At 55.8% G+C, this 16,076-nt stretch overlaps 1 protein-coding gene across 1 annotated transcript in view; it reads right to left on the bottom strand.

The window, feature by feature from the left end:
• Positions 1-16,076, bottom strand: part of SEMA4B (semaphorin 4B) — a 47,247-nt gene that overhangs the window by 17,259 nt on the left and 13,912 nt on the right. Inside the window, exon 2 of the mRNA XM_070775129.1 lies at positions 13,074-13,350. Coding sequence (XP_070631230.1) covers positions 13,074-13,206 — 133 coding nt within the window. The 5' untranslated portion in view covers positions 13,207-13,350. The remainder of the gene's footprint in view (positions 1-13,073; positions 13,351-16,076) is intronic.

Raw genomic sequence — 16,076 nt, 5'->3', positions numbered from 1 at the left:
CATCGGAAGGGGGACTTCTCTGGTAGTCCAGTCGTTAAGACTTCGAGTTCCCAATGCAGGGGGTGTGGGTTCGATCCCTGGTCAGGGAACTAAGATTCCACATGCTGCCTGGCGCAGTGCGTGCGCGCATACACACACAGACACACACAGACACACACAGACACACAGACACACACACACACACACACACACACACACAAGGATATGCTGGCAGGCCCAAGGAAAGTTTCCAGCACTAACCCCCTACTTGTCCCAACCATAAAACCCAACACATAATTGAGGCCCAATTATGTTGCTTGTACTTTGAGCTGATGAGCTGGTCAGCCTTTTGGAACAAACAGCCTGGTCATTTTGCATTCTGCTCTGGGAAGAACCATCCCCCTCCCCTTCCCCTCAACCAAGAGACCCCTCTGCTTGGCCACCACAGATGCCCCCAGGAAAGTGTTGGGTCAACATGTTGTACTTATTAAGTCCCTGGGTACCCATGACGGTCCTGTGAGATAGAAACTGCTGCTAGCCCCAGGTTACAAATGAGGAAATTGAAACTCAGGATCAGTAAGCAATTTACACAAAGCCCCGCAGCAAGAGTCTGTCATACGGAGTGAAGAAAAGAGAAAAATATAACGTACTAACACATACATGTGGAGTCTAGAAAAAATGGTACAGATGTACCTATTTGCAGGGCTGTAACAGAGAGGCAAACAAATGTGTTGACAGGGGTAGGGTGGTAGGATAGACGGGCAAACAATGGAAACAGTGACAGACTATTTTCTTGGGCTCCAAAATCACTGCAGATGGTGACTGCAGCCATGAAATTAAAAGACACTTGTTCCTTGGAAGAAAAGCTATGACCAACCTAGACAGCATATTAAAAAGCAGAGACATTACTGTGCCAACAAAGGTCCATCTAGTCAAGGCTATGGTTTTTCCAGTGGTCATGTATGGATGTGAGACTTGGACTATAAAGAAAGCTGAGCGCTGAAGAATTCATGCTTTTGAACTGTCATGTTGCAAACGACTCTTGAGAGTTCCTCGGACTGCAAGGAGATCAAACCAGTTAATCCTAAAGGAAATCAGTCTTGAATATTCATTGAAAGGGCTGAAGCTGAAGCTCCAATACTCTGGCCACCTGATGTGAAGGACTGACTCATTGGAAAAGACGCTGATGCTGGGAAAGATTGAAGGCAAGAAGGGGACGATAGAGGATGAGATGGTTGGATGGCATCACCGACTCGATGGACATGAGTTTGAGCAAGCTCCGGGAGTTGGTGATGGACAGAGAAGTCTGGCGTGCTGCAGTCCATGAGGTGGCAAAGAGTCAGACACGACTGAGCTGAAAAGACTAAACTGAGGGTGGTGGGATGACTCGGGAGATTGGGACTGACATATATACACTACCGTGTATAAAACAGATAGCCATGGGAAGCCGCTGTGTAGCACAAGGAGCCCAGCTCAGTGCTCAGCGATGACTTCCAGGGGTGGGACTGGAGGTGGGTGGGAGGTCCAAGAGGGAAGGGTCTGTGTACACATATAGCTGATTGACTTTGTTGTACAGCAGAAATTAACAACACTGTAAAGCAACTATACTCCAATTTAAAAGAAAAAAAAAAAAGGAAGTGTGATGGAAGGCCAACTCAGGAGGTCTCCTCCCTGGACTCCTGTCTACAAACTGCAGCAAAACTACCTGGAAGACCTACACTCTAGATCCACGAGCTGACCCTGAAGACTCTGACGATGCTGGCCCGTGATGGGGCCTGAGAACATGCAAGGTTTTGAATCTCCCAGGGGATTCTGAAGTAGGAGGCTCATGGAGCACACTTTGAGAAGCACCATGTTTGTAGGGCAGGGTAGATGCCATCTCACCAAACTGGAGTTTTCTCATAATGGGGATAATGAAAACAAAACTCACAGCGGGCTCACAAGGAGTCAGTGAGGCCAGAGCAAATGGCCACTGCAGTCCCTCGTCTTTTATTTTAGTATTTTTTATTTATTTTTAATTAATTAGTTTCCGGCTGCACTGGGTCTTCGCTGCCGTGTGGGCTTTCTCCAGGTGCAGTGAGCGGGGGTATTCTCTAGTTGCAATGCACAGGCTTCTCACAGACCAAGATTTCTTGCTGCAGAGCACAGGCTCTTAGAGCGCACGGGCTTCAGTAGTCCTGCGCACAGGCTCAGTTGCCCCGAGCCATGTGGAATTTTTACAGACCAGGGATCGAACCCATGTCCCCTGCATTGGCAGGCAGATTCTTAACCAGTAGACCACCAGGGAAGCCCCCTCCTCATCCTTTCACAGCGCTCCAGTTTCCTGACAGTGAGGGCTTATCTGCCTACAGAGGAGGCGCATTTCTACCGAGGCAGCAGGTCCCCGTAAGCCTGGGCAGAGGCTGCTCTTGCAATCTGTCCACACACAGGAATGCCAAAGGTCAGAGATAAGCTTTAGTCCAGGTGGCAGCTCAGCCTTGCTCAGGCCTGGGGGCATGGGGGGCGGGGAGACTTGCCAAGGGTCACAGCCAGGTGGGAGGGGCAGCCGAGGCGCCAGCTGCCCAGCCCTGGTCCAGCCCCGCCCTCCAAACTCACCAGCTGCCCAGGAGCCCCCACACCTCCTTCGTCATACTGGGAGTCAATGCAAGTGCCACGGGACAGAAAACACCCTGAAGAAGCAGGCGAGGGGTCCTCTCACACGCATTCCCATTCTGGGGATCCTGTCCCTCGCTCCCTCCGCCCCACGTCTCTCAAACTCAAAGCACCACGGTATCCTGAAGGCTTGCCCATCCACAATCCCTCTTGCCCTGTGGCCTTCACCAGGGTCAGTCGGTGGGGCTCGCTTGCCAGCTGGGAGTGTCAGCAAGCCAGAAGTTAAAAGCACAGACTCAGAAGGACTTCGCAGGTGGTCCATGGCTAAGACTCCGTGCTTCCAATGCAGGGGGCCTGGGTTCGATCCCTGGTCAGAGGACTAGATTCCTACATGCTGCAACTGAAACCCAGCACTGCCAAATAAATAAACAGCACAGACTCAGAGACCTGGGCTCAACTCCTGCCTCTGTTACTTACTGTCTGTGTGCCACTAGGACCAGCCACTTCAAATCTGCTGCCGCTTTTGCTAAGTCGCTTCAGTCATGTCCGACTCTGTGTGACCCCAGAGACGGCAGCCCACCAGGCTCCCCCGCCCCTGGGATTCTCCGGGCAAGAATACTGGAGTGGGTTGCCATTTCCTTCCAATGCATGAAAGTGAAAAGTGAAAGGGAAGTCGCTCAGTCGTGTCCGACTCCTAGCGACCCCATGGACTGCAGCCTACCAGGCTCCTCCATCCATGGGATTTTCCAGGCAAGAGCACTGGAGTGGGGTGCCATTGCCTTCTCCACACTTCAAATCTAGGCACCCTGTTTTCTTTATCTGTGAAATGAGGATAATAGCACCTTGCCTCTCAGGGTAGTTACAAGAAATGAGATTAGACACGTAAATAGTAATACATGTAATAACCCACATTTACTGAAAGCTTCGCTCAAAACAACTTTGCACACGTTATCACGGTGTTGGCACGGTGTCTGGCGCATGATCAACACTCCAGCAGATCAAAAACAAAATCAGAAAGCCCTGCAGGAAAATCCAGCCTGGCGAGAGCTGCCAGAGAAGCAGGGCTGTTTGGAAGAGCTGGGCTTCCCTGGTCCTCACCCTGGGCGCCTCTAACCTCGGCCTGTGCCGAGCCAGCGAGGGTCTCACAGCCAAGCAGAGGGCGTGGGCTTAGACAGGGCCTGGGGTCACAGGCCCGTGTGGTGTGTGTGCGTGTGTGCGTGCGCGCGCTCTGGTTCCTACTCAGTGGTGTTCTGAGTGGAGTTCCTGCCTGAGCTTGCCTCTGTGTGTGTATGCGTATGTCTGTGTGTGTATACACCCTACTGCAGGGCTTGTCCGTGCTTGAGCGTTCGCTCCGGGGTGCCATCTGCAGAGGTGACTGAAGGGGGGAGGGTGTTTATGCACTCAGCTTCCCGAGTGCTGGGGCACAGGGTCAGTCTTAGCGTCTGCCCTGCCCTGTGTGTGGCAGAGAGTGTCCTGTGCTGCTCAGACACCCTCCACGTCCTCTGCCCAGCGGGTTAGTCCGGTGCAGAGAAGGTCGGGCTGCCTGAAGCTGTGGCTGGTTCTCCCAGGTGGGATGAAACATTCCCATCCAGCCTAGGGCCGGCTTGAGCCAGTGGCTTCTCCAGGGCTCCAAGATGGTGAGATGGGGGCTGGCCTGGGCGGGGGAGTGCAGCTTGGGCTTGTCAGGGCTACCTGAAGGGCCCCCACTTCCACACCCTCGGGACTGGCGCTCTCAGCCGGAAGTGATGCGGTGACAGCTCAGCCCCCAGCCTCAACTGGAGTTCCTACCCTGGGCCGTGACTCAGCCGGAAGCCTGGAGCTGTCCGGGGTGAGCCGGGAACAGGGCTCAGCTCCGTCCCCACCCCGGGGCAGTCCCCACCCTGACAGTCAGGCGCTGCGGCAGGCCCCCGTGACTCAGAGCCCCACCCCACCTTTCCCTGCACTGTGGCTGCAGGGTGGGGGGGCCACAGCGGACGCTGACCTGGCCTCAGCAGTCTGCCCTCCACAGGCCCCAGCAGGACTGAGCCAGAAGACATCAGCTTCCCTGTGGAGTCAGAGCCCGGAAGTTGCCCCCAGTGGGCAAGGGAGGGTGGGGGGTGGGGTGGGCGGCTGGCTACAGGTCAGCTTGAATCCCAAGGTTCCCAGAGAGGGGTCTGTCTGGGCCCCAGGCAAGAGAGCCCCTGAGAGAGGCTCTGCTGGAGCACCTCTTCCGCAGGGAGTCACACGAGAGGGACCCTTGGACCCACCTGCGCCAGCCGGAGCACCGCCCTCCCGGCCGGGAGCGCTGACTCAGCACCGACCTGCATGTCGTGTCCTCCTTTCACACCGCCCAGCGCCGCACAGGCCCGACGGGCTGCGGGCGGCGTGCCAACTCTGCTGTCACCAGCCCCGGTGCCAGGGCAGAGTCCCCAGACCAGACAGGGAAGGGTCACTCGTGGTGGGGGAAGGGGGCTACGTGCCGGAAGTGCTTCCTACGGACTGAAGTCACCGAGAAAGACAGAAAGAAATCGAGGGAACCCAGCCTGGAAGGGGCAGGCACACTCAGGAAAAGCCTGGCTCCTGGCTCGGTGCTGCTCCAAGCCGGCCAACTGCTCCTGCCACCCCTAGGCGGCCCCCAGCCCCTTACAGACACCCCCTCCTTCTGTTCATCTGGCCAGCACAGTCTTAACCCAGGACCTGTCATGAGCAGCCATCATCTTGAGAGCCTGACCCCCACCTACCCCACCCAGGACCAAGGTCAGCTCCTGCAGCCCTCTGCTTAAGGGGCTGGCTGTCCCCTCTCTGCTGAGGCCCATACCCCCACTCTCCTCCTCTCAGAGCCGCCCCTTTTCTGAGGAAGCTGGGGCTTTCAGGCATAAACAGCCTCAACTTCCCACCGTTCACCCCAGTGCCCCTCATCTCCTCAGAAACCAAGTCCTGGGTCATCAACCTCCATCTCTCATCCCAGAAGCCTGTGTGCTTCCCTCCTCGCCTTCTCAGACCAACTCCTGAGAAGAGCCACCCAGAGCCGTCTCCACTCCTCACCTCCCACTTACTCCCTGACCGGAGTCAGGCCTTAACCAGCCCCACACTCACTGGGCCTGGGCATTGCCTCCCTGCCAAACCTCGGTGCCAAGGGGCAGGGCCTGGAGGGGGTCCCTGAGCGTCTGCCACGCCGGCCTTGGCTGGGGAGGCTGGGGGCGGGGGGTGGGGGGGCGGTGGTCTCCTCATGTCTCCCTCATCCTCCTCCTGGGCCTCATCCCTCAAGCGCTGACTCAGCACTCTAAATAAAAGGGCTGCTGCCAGGCATCCTGGCCGGGTCGCTGTGAGGTAGGAATTACCATCTGCTTTTTGCAAGGGAGAGAACCAAAGCGCACGTGAACTGACATGCCCTTAGTAATGCAGTTAGGAAGAGTGGTGGAGCTGAGATTCGAACTTGGGCTACCAGCTCCAGAGTCAGTGTTACAGATCACCTCCAGCCTCTCCAGCCTTTCTGCTCTTGAACCTTCTTGTTCCCTGGGGTTGGGCCTTTGGACCTTGGGCCACACATTCATTCTGTTTCAATGTCCTGGACACTGGTGACTCCCCAGCTTCTTCATCCAGGGCAAGCCAGACCCCATGATGCGGAGACCCTCCATGGGCGCCTTCCCGCCTCCACCCCTTCCCAGACCACTCCTCGACTTGGGATCTTGTGTGTCTGTGGGGCATCACTCAGCAGGCTGAAAAGCCAGGAGGCGCACTTCCTGTCTCCCTTTCTCTCACCATGGACATCTGGTCCACGGTCACATCCTGACAAGTCCCCTCCTCAACGCCATCAAGGTCTGCTCCCCTCACCACCCCCACTACCTCAGGCCTACACCGGCCGCCCCCCTCTCTCACCTGGGCCACTGGGGCAGCTGCCAGCTGGCCCCTGCCCCCTGCCCTGCTGCTGGGAACTGTCACTGTCCTGTGACCCAAAGCCTCGGCCCCTAACTCACCAGTTCATGCCACGTCCCCCTCCCATTTCAGGAGAGCTAACTGCAACTCAGGGTCCTATTTCTCCTCCCCAGCCTTCACCCAGGCAGTCCCCCTACCTGGAATGCTCTTCCTTTTGACTAACTCCTACTCATCCTCTGAGACTCAGCCCGGTTTCACCTCCTCCAGGAGGCCTTCCTGAATCCCCGGCTGGGCAAGGGCCCTTCTCTGTGCACCCATCACTTCCTGATCACACTTCTGGCTCTGCACTGGCCACACTGTCTGGCGACGATGGGCCTCTGATGCCTGTCTCCCTCACCAAGCTTGGATCCTTGAGGATCAAAACTGTCTTACTGGGACTTCCCTGGTGGTCCAGTGGCTGAGAATCCGCCTTGTGATGCAGGGGACTCGGGTTCGATCCCTGGTCCGGGAAGATTCCACAGGCCGCAGGGTAACCGAGCCCATGTGCTACAACAAGACAGCCCTCATGCCACAACAAGGACCTAGCACACCAAAATAAACAAATAAATAAAAACAAAGTGGCCCTAAAAAAAAAAAAAAGGGCTATCTTATTATTTGTATCCAGTATCTGTATCACCAGGTGAGTTCCAAGGAGTTGTTCAATAAACATTTGTTGATTGAATGAACGATTCACAGGGTCCCAAGTCCCAGTTTGGGGTGCTCTGGGCAAGGGATGGACATCAGATTCAAAAGGGGCAGTCCAGAGGTCCTAAAGCCTCACATTCTCGAGAGTATGTCTGAGGAGCACAGCCCCTCCCTGTCCCCTCCCCAAAAGCTCAGTCCTGGGATCCCAGGGTCCAGAGGGAAGCATGACAGCTGAAAGCACTGCAGAGAGGCAGGGAAGGCCACGGACTAGAAACGAGTCAGAAGACTTGTGTGAGTCCTGACTTTTATCACTGACCAGCCAGACAAGATAACCTGCCTTTTCTGGGACGAAGCCCCTTTGCAGGGTTGCTGAGAAGACCAAAAAAAAAAAAAGTAGTCCATGGAAGTGACAAGCTCCCAGATTAGGAGCCACCAACAATTAGGATCAGCCTTACCCATGCCTCTCCCCCACGTCCTCACCTTTGCCCCTGGCCACCTTGAAGCCCACTAAGGGGACAAGGGGGAAGGATGGGGGTGCAGCTTCCTACAGGCAGGCACCCCTCTGAAGGGGTAGCTGCTGCTTCACCCAGACCCTCACTGCTCAATGGAACAAGGACCAAGTCTCAACAGGTCTTCAGATGAGCTGGAAATCTGGACTTTTATAGAAAATTTCCTGAGTTTTAAATACCGCTGACTAAATAAAAATTTTCTAAAACACCTGGAGGCCAGACAAAGATATATCTCCAAGCTGGCTCTAACCTGTTGCACAAACATCTGGCTGAGACATTTGCCCCAGTCTCCAGGGAACCACATTCCTGGCCAAATCTGCTCCTTGCTTGCTTGCTAAGTCACCTCAGTCATGTCTGACTCTTTGCAACCCTGTGGACTGTAGCCCGCCAGACTCCTCTGTACACAGGATTCTCCAGGCAAGAATACTGGAGTGGGTTGCCATGCCCTCCTCCAGGGGATCTTTCTGATCATGGATTTGATCATCATCAAATCCATGTCTCCTGCATTGGCAGGTAGGTTCTTTACCACTAGCACCACCTGGGAATCCCCTAGGAGTCTGCTGAGTGTACCCTATTTCCTGATGGCTGGGCCAACAGGGCATCAGTTGGCTCCTTTGTCCAATCTAAGCAGTGACCTCAGTAGTTTTTTCACCGATGGAAACACACAACCTATTACTTATTCAAGGACCACATGAGAAGCTGCTCTTCCAATCCTAAGCACCCAGGGATGGGGGAGTGGGCTTACAAGTCCTAAGAAGCGGACAAAGGAAAGAGTGACAGACGTGCCCTGAGTCCAGCTTTCTCTCCAGGCCCCGAGCCATCCCCCCCTTCCATGTGGGAGATGAACATGCAGGTGTATCCAGCTGTGGCCCAAGTTACGCAACCTCAGAGTTGTTTTTTTTTGCTGGGCTGGCACACGGGCATTTCAACACCCAGAAAAATATGGGTTATTCAGAGGGCAGAGTGGAAGCACCGAGGGGCAGGGAGGAGGGAGAGGTGTGGTCCAGCCCCAGGCAGACCAGGTTTTGGGGCAGAGGAGGACTTTGAAAGAGCTGAACCAGGAGCACTTGAAAAGTGGACTGAGTTAAGCAGGACCCTGCGGGATGGCCTCCGATCAGCCCTAGGGTGGTGGTGGGGGGAGGTGTGTGGAAAGGATGGACTTGCTTGTTCTCCTACCCCCGGGGAAAGCAGGGGGTCTGCACTATTTCATTCCCAGGCCAGATCATCTTAGCAGCAAGCAGAGGGCCTGTAGACAGCCAGCGCTCAGACTGTATCGACCAAACTGATGCAAATAACCTCACCCAGCAAGGCGGGCAGAGATTGTCACCACAGAGAACAGAAGCCGCTACCTCTTACTGAGGACGGAGCACGTGCCAGGCACCAGGCCAAACACTTTACATACATTATTTCACGTAATCCTCTCAGAACCAAGAGAGGTGGGTCCTGCTATTATTATTCCCATCTTGTCAATGTGAAATCAGGCCTGCGGAAGGCAGGCGCTGGCCCCAGCTTGTGCAGTCAGTTGGCTGTTAGCCCCACAGTTACAGCTGGGCGCAGAGGGGCCACGGAGACGCCAGCCCACCAGATAGAGCTGAAGACAAATGTTCACCTTCAAGTTGAGGCCACCTCAAGGAGGGAGGCCAGGAACCAGCCAGGAAAAAAACTTTGAAAGCAGCTTGGGGAATTTCCTGGTGGTGCAGTGGTTAGGACTCTATGCTCTCATTGCTGAGGGCCTGGGTTCAATTCCTGGTCAGGGAACTAAGGGTCCCCGAAGCCAAGTGGCCTGGCCAAAAAGAAAGCAAGCAAGCGGCTTTCATGGGACTTCTCAGGGCAGCCATGACCTCGGGTGCCCGCTTGAGGTCAGAGGACAAACAGCTGATTCAGGCCACTGCCATGTCCTCTCTGCTCAATGGGGTTTTGTTGACTGAAGTTTGCAGACTTATGGGTTTCTGTGCAATCTAGATTGGAAACACTGTGTCCAGAGTTTTCCAGCCAGGCACTTCTGAGGCCGCTGGGGAGGGGGCGGTGGGGGGGATTCATAGCTCCTTTAATTGCCCAAATAAGGGGACCCAATGTGACTTTCACAAGCAGAGGAGCAGGTTGTTTTGTTTCTGCCCACATGGCCAGGCTGGATGGCACTGCACACCCGGGGCCCTGTTTCCAGTCTGCATCTCTCCTGTTCCTGATCACTGCAAAGCCTCTCTCCTGACCACACAGTCTCTGATGCAATAGAACCAAGTTTCCACACTTTTCTTTGAAGCATTCCTTTCACACGGACAAGAGACTTCCTCTTGAGGCCTCTGCGGCCCGAGCTGACCCTGGAGCCCCCAGCCCTCCTCCCCCACCTCCTGTTCACAGGGTGAGACAAGTGGGGCACCCCCTTCTGATGGCCCCAGGCATTTGCTGCTGATCAACAGCAATGAGGGCTCCATACAGAGAGCACAGACACAGACTTGTAAGGATTTTGCTTTAAACCAGACACAGGCCATTCGCCCTAGGCACCCCAGGCCTTTGGGGAGTTTCGGTAGGAATTCAGAATAGGAGGGCAGGTGGCAGGAAGAAGGGTGTGTTCTCCATGAGGGAGGGGCCTGGGGCTCCAAGTCCCATGGTCACCCCAGGCCTGCCCAGCATGGGCTCACTGCCAGGAATATCTAATGAGCCCCCAGGGATGAGACAGGAAACCGCTTCAGGCCACGCTCTGAGGGTGCACCCGCTCGGTCCCCAGGGCATTCCCCTCTGGGGCTCCCAGCGGCTGGGAGACGTGCATGTAGACTGCAGCGGGGCAGTGGGGATTCAGGACCTGGAGCGAAGCCAGGGAGATGAACACTCTGGGTGCAGTGCAGCTCAGCAAAGTGTAGATACTCACACTCACGTGCTCAGGTGCTGCCAAACGATGCCAGGGCTTTGGTGGGACTGCCCTGGTGGCCCGGGGGCTAAGACTGCATGCTCCCAATGCTGGGGATCTGGGTTCCCTACCTGGTCAGGGAACTAGATCCCACAAGCTGCGACTAAAGACCCTGCATGCCACAACAAAGACTGAAGACCCTGCATGCTGCAGCTGAGACCTGGTGCAGCCTATTAAATAAACTAATTAAAAGAAAAAAAGAAAAAGAGGACCCCTGTGCATAGACCCAGCTTCAAGCACACAGTGGAAAACCTCTTTCTCGAGGCTCCACAGCTTGGAAGGCAGAGTCTATGAACGGCATCTCAGGCCCTCGGCCCCTCAGCTGGCCGCCTCTGTGCCTCACCAAACGCGCGTGCCTGCACAGTCGTCACAGGTGAGCCTGAGTGTCTTCTTTTAGGGGGGTTAGGATTTTACCACACGACTTGTGGGAGTACACAGACATCCACACCACAGCACCAAACTGACCTGTGCAAGGGGTGCTGGCATGTGACACAAGCCTGCACTACAGCCTGGCCACGGTGCCGGACGTGCGGAAGTGGGCCAGGCCTTCGGTGTGGGTAGTTAACAACCAAGTGTTCCAGCCGCTCTCAGGAAGCAGGCCCTCTCAGTTCCTCCTCACAGCTCCCCTCTCTGCCTTGCCTTCCCTCTCTGTCTGTCATCCTATGAGTGGTTCCCGGCCAGCTTCAGAGGTGGACACAATACCTGCTACAGTTGACACACCCCCTGAGCCAGCCCAGCTTTCCCAGGGCCAGAAGTAGCCCATCAGAGCCTTTGCGCCCCTCCTCATCTCACCATCTCGCAAAGCTGAGAGAGTTTGAGGGCAAAGGGAGTGGTAGCCTCAAGAGTGAGAGCAGCGAGGCAGCGGGCCTGGATCCGGATACACCTGTGAGCCTCAGTCACCCAGCTGGAGCGTTCAACGGACTGTGGTCAAACTAACGCCCCAGCACTGCCACCCCCCACCTCAGGGGCAGAATCACCCGGGCTCTGGGCAGGATGTGTCAAAGCCCATGCTAACGCGTGGCAATCAATATGATAGCTAACACTGATGGAGCAGGTTTTATGTACCAAGCCCTGTCCTAAGGACTTTTCAAACAGAAGCTGATTTAATCATCTCAATTCTGAGGTGGGTGTTATCATTATCCCTGTTTTACAGATGAGGAAATGAAGCCCCAAAGAGGTTAAGCAGCTTGCTCAAGGTCACACGGTTACTTAGTGGCAGAGGCAGGATTTGAACTCAGGGCATCATCTCAGTACTATCCTGCAATGTTTCAGACAGGGTTTCCCCAGTGGCCCGGACTTACTTTAAGGACCGATTCTGCTCCTCTTTCTTATTGTAAATGGAATGCTTTTTAAAAAAAAATTTTTTTTTTTTGGCCACACTGAAAGGCATGTGGGATCTTACTTCCCTGACCAGGGATCGAACCCGCCCCTGCCCCCACCCGCATTGGAAACTCTTGAGTCTTACCCACTGGACAACCAGGGAAGTCCCAGTAAATGAAATGCTTTTAGAAGTGGAGACGCTGTAAAAACAAGGAAGCCTGGTACAGTTTTGATTTGTAAACTCTATTTTATACATCCTTTATCTGAATTCACTCAGTATGACAACCAACAAGTTGAACAGCTTGGAGAAACAACATCTGTTGGGCACCTATATATGTTGCCTAGTCTCATGAAATCTCCAAGATAGCCACGCAAAAAATCCAGTAACAGTGCCCATTTTATGGATGAGCAAACAGGGGCATGGGAAGAAGTGGCAGTAGCAGAAATGGGATTGGAATCCAGGTGCCTCTGATTTCAAAGAGTTGGAACAGCAACCAGACGAAAGGGGAAGTAAGGATCAGGGGAAGTAAGGATCGCGAAGAGTGGAGGGCGCCACAGAAGCAGATGTGAGCACCAGACAGGGGACCTGGCCAAGGAGGATGGTGCTCCCGGGTGACTCCGGGGAGGGGGTCCTACGGTGGCTTCCAGGCCCTGGGGGTATCCCACCACGTCTGGGCAGGGGGTGCAAGCTGAGCCAGCCCGCTAGAATGAACAGGCGGAGGGAGAATGGGGCACCCGCCGCGGTTCCCGAGTCCTGCTCTGACTTGCTGTAACACCAGAACCCCAGTGTTTACCGGACGGCATCAAGGGCCCCTCCACCCCAAGCCGCCCTCCGGGGGCGGCACCGCGGCTGGCTCTGGTCAGCATCAAAGACAAGCAGATGTACAGGCGGACCAGCGGGCAGCCAGCACCGGGGGTGGGCGACATGGGGGCAGCGTCACCGCCGAAAGGGCGCCGTACCAGGGGGCGAAGGAGGGGCCCAAAGACCCCCTCCCTGACCATTAAAAGAATGGAAGAAAGAGACCTGCGGCTCCACAGCTCCCCTCTCCTCCCTCCCTCCCGGCAGCGTGCTGGAAGGAGGAGGGCTCCTCATGGACCCCAAGCCTCCGACAGACCCCCTCCCCTTCCCTCTCCTTTGTCACCACCACCTCCGCCAGAGCCACCTCTCCGGCCCCCTCCCCTCCTCCAGACCCCCGCCCGCGTCCTCCGCGGGGTCGCCCAGCACTCACCGAGAGGCAGGCTGATCCGAGGGGTGAGCGCCCGAGAGGGAGACGGCGGTAGCAGCAGCAGCGGCAGCAGCAGCAGCAGCAGCGGCAGCGGCAGCGCGCCCAGAAGGGCGGACGCTCGGCTCCCCCGGCCCATCGCGGCGCGCCGGACTCGGACCGCGGGGAGCGACGGCGTCCTCCGGGCTCGGCTCAGGTGGCTCTCCGGCACTCGCGGGCGGCAGCCCCGCCCCGAAGTCCGGCCCCGGATTGGATCGGCCGCCCCCGCCTCCGGACCTGGGGGCTGGAGCAGGGTGGGAAGTGGGGTCACGTGGGCTGCGCGCACGCTCGCCCCGCCGCCCGCCCCCTCCCCGGCACCGCGGTCCTCCGCCAGCGCCGCTCGACCGAAGCTCGCCCGCGAGCACGGCAGGGAGGGGCCCAAGGAGGAAGTTGAGCGGTTGGTCCAGCCCCTCCCGGCTCAGCTCCCGGCCCGACCCGTCCCTTTTCCCTTCCTCCTTCCTGGGCGCTGGAGGCTCCAGGGGCGCCAGCGGGAGTGCACCTAGCTCGGTGCGCGCCAGGCAGGAGCCGAGCCAGGCCATTAGCAGCAGCAGAGGCCGCGGGAGCGCGGGGGCGCGGAGGAAAGCAGACCTCTGGTTCCCCGCCCCTACCTCTCAGACCCTCCCACCGCCGCCCCGGCCCCTTCCGGCTCCTCAGGGACCCTCAGCGCGTTTGTTGGGGAAAACGTGTGGTTCTCTCCACTGTGAGCGCGTGTCTTCTCCCTTTATCTCTGCCGGCCCCCTCCCCCGTGCGCCCTCCCCCTCCAGTGCTCCTGGCACCCACATGTCGGTAACCAAATGAACTCCGCCGAGCTGCTGCAGACTCCGGGGCTAGCTGCTTCTGCACCTAATTTTTGCATGGGTCAGTCCACTTTAGGTCTTGGCTGAGGGTTCACTCCAGGCTTGACACTTAATCTAGATGCCCGCGTGGTCATCCACGCTTGGAATTCTGTCCACACGAAGCCAGACTTCGGATGGGGGGAATCCGGGCAAAATTAGCTTAAGTGGGATAATAGGATTTAATGTACTGCCAAGGACGTGAGACTTTCTCCACAACTGCACGTGGCCTGGCAGCGGATAGTACTCCCTAAGGCTGGAATCCCAGAGCCACCACCCCACCCCCCACCCCGGTCCTCCTGCGTCCCCAGGGGTGGAGTTCAGTAGGGCTGAGACCAGGGGTTTCAAACTGCGCACAGGATCCCTTAGGTGGATCCTGAAATCAAGTTAGTGAATCCCTATCAACATTAAAAACAAAGAAACTGAATGGAAGATACCAAAGTGCAATGATCATAGAAAAGATAAGGAAAATTTAGGAAGCCCAGTTCACCTTTTCTCAAGTGAGCTCAGGATCACGTGCATGCATCGTGTGGTGCTATTGCTTGGGTCATTTCTGACTCTGCAACACCATGGACTGTAGCCCACCAGGCCCTTCTGTCCATGGGATTCTCCAGGCAAGAATACTGGAGTGGGTTGCCATGCCCTCCTCCAGGGGATCTTCCCAACTCAGGGATCAAACCCGTGTCTCTTATGTCTCCTGCACTGGCAGGAGGGTTCTTTACTAATAGCACCACCCGGGAAGCCCTTGCACAGCATCACAGTAAAATATAATTCTTCCTGTAGTCCAAGTCAAAAGGACTTGGAAAACCTCTGCCAGTCATTTCCATGGCAGTAGGGACAGTTTCTCCAGGAATTAGCCGCAGTGGCTGGAAAGTTCCTCTTCACCCCCAGCCCGCAATGAGCTTTCTCAGAGCCAGCACCATTGGCTCTTGCCCTACTCCCAGGGCCTCCCACAGGGTGACTGACAAGGGGTGGGCACAGTGCTAACATGGTCCCAGATCTCCTCACGCACAGCCAAGCTTCCATGATCTCTGTATCTCCACCTTCTAGACCGGTGGCACCCTTTTTAAAGGGTCGTCCAGCACTGGACACAGAATTCCACCTGGCACGTGGCCAGCAACACCTACCCACAGTTCTAGCATTGCCCAGGCCTGGGAATGCCGTATCAATGGTGTCAAAACATCTTTAGTCAGTGACGTCCATGCTTCTATCTGTAGCTAGGTGTGTGCTCAGTCAGTCATGTTGGACTCTTTGTGACCCCATAAACTGTAGCCCACCAGGCTCCTCTGTCCATGGGATTTTCCCCAGCAAGAATACTGGAGTGGGTTGCCATTTCCTCCTCCAGGGGATCTTCTCAACCCAGGGATCAAACCTGAGCCTCCTGCATTGGCAAGTGGATGCTTTACCACTGTGCCACCCGAGAAACCCTGTACCTAGGACCTTTGTCCTAAATTCCAAATGGCCTTGACATTTCTACAAGGCTGTCTTATCTGATAGGTATCTGAAATTCAATGTGGTTCCAGAACATACTCCATCAGTGTGAGCCTCTCCATCCCATTTAATGGCAAGTCTGTCTTTGAATTGCTCAGATTAAAAACCTTAATTCCTTTCTCTTCTCTTGCTCCTCATACTCAATCCACTAGCAAATCTATAATCTGACCACTTACCACCTCCTGGGGTCCCAGTTACTGCCCGCTTCTCGTGTCCGACTCTTTGTGTGACCCCATTGACTGTAGCCCACCAGGTTTCTCTGTCCGTGGAGTTTTCCAGGCAAGACTACTGGACTGTGTTGCCATTTCTTACCCCAGGGGTCTTCCCAACCCAGGGATCGAACCCGCATCTCTGGCATCTCCTGCGTTCAGGCAGGTTCTTTACCACTAGCACCACCTCAGAAGTTTCTACCCTTGTTGTTCAATCGCTCAGTCGTGTCTGACTCTGCAACCCATGGAGTGCAGCATGCCAGGCTTCTCTGTCCATTACCAACTCCCTGAGTTTGCTCAAACTCACGTCCATCGAGTCCGTGATACCATCCAACCATCTCATCCTCTGTCGTCCCCTTCTCCTCCTGCCTTCAGTCTTTCCCAGCATCAGGGTCTTTTCTAATGTGTCAGCTCTTCGAATCAGGTGGCCAAAGTAT

This window comes from Bos indicus, chromosome 21 (assembly GCF_029378745.1).
Source record: "Bos indicus isolate NIAB-ARS_2022 breed Sahiwal x Tharparkar chromosome 21, NIAB-ARS_B.indTharparkar_mat_pri_1.0, whole genome shotgun sequence".
Classification (NCBI taxonomy): domain Eukaryota; kingdom Metazoa; phylum Chordata; class Mammalia; order Artiodactyla; family Bovidae; genus Bos; species Bos indicus.
Note: the sequence above shows the minus strand (reverse complement) of the source record. Positions and strands in the feature narration are given on the sequence as shown.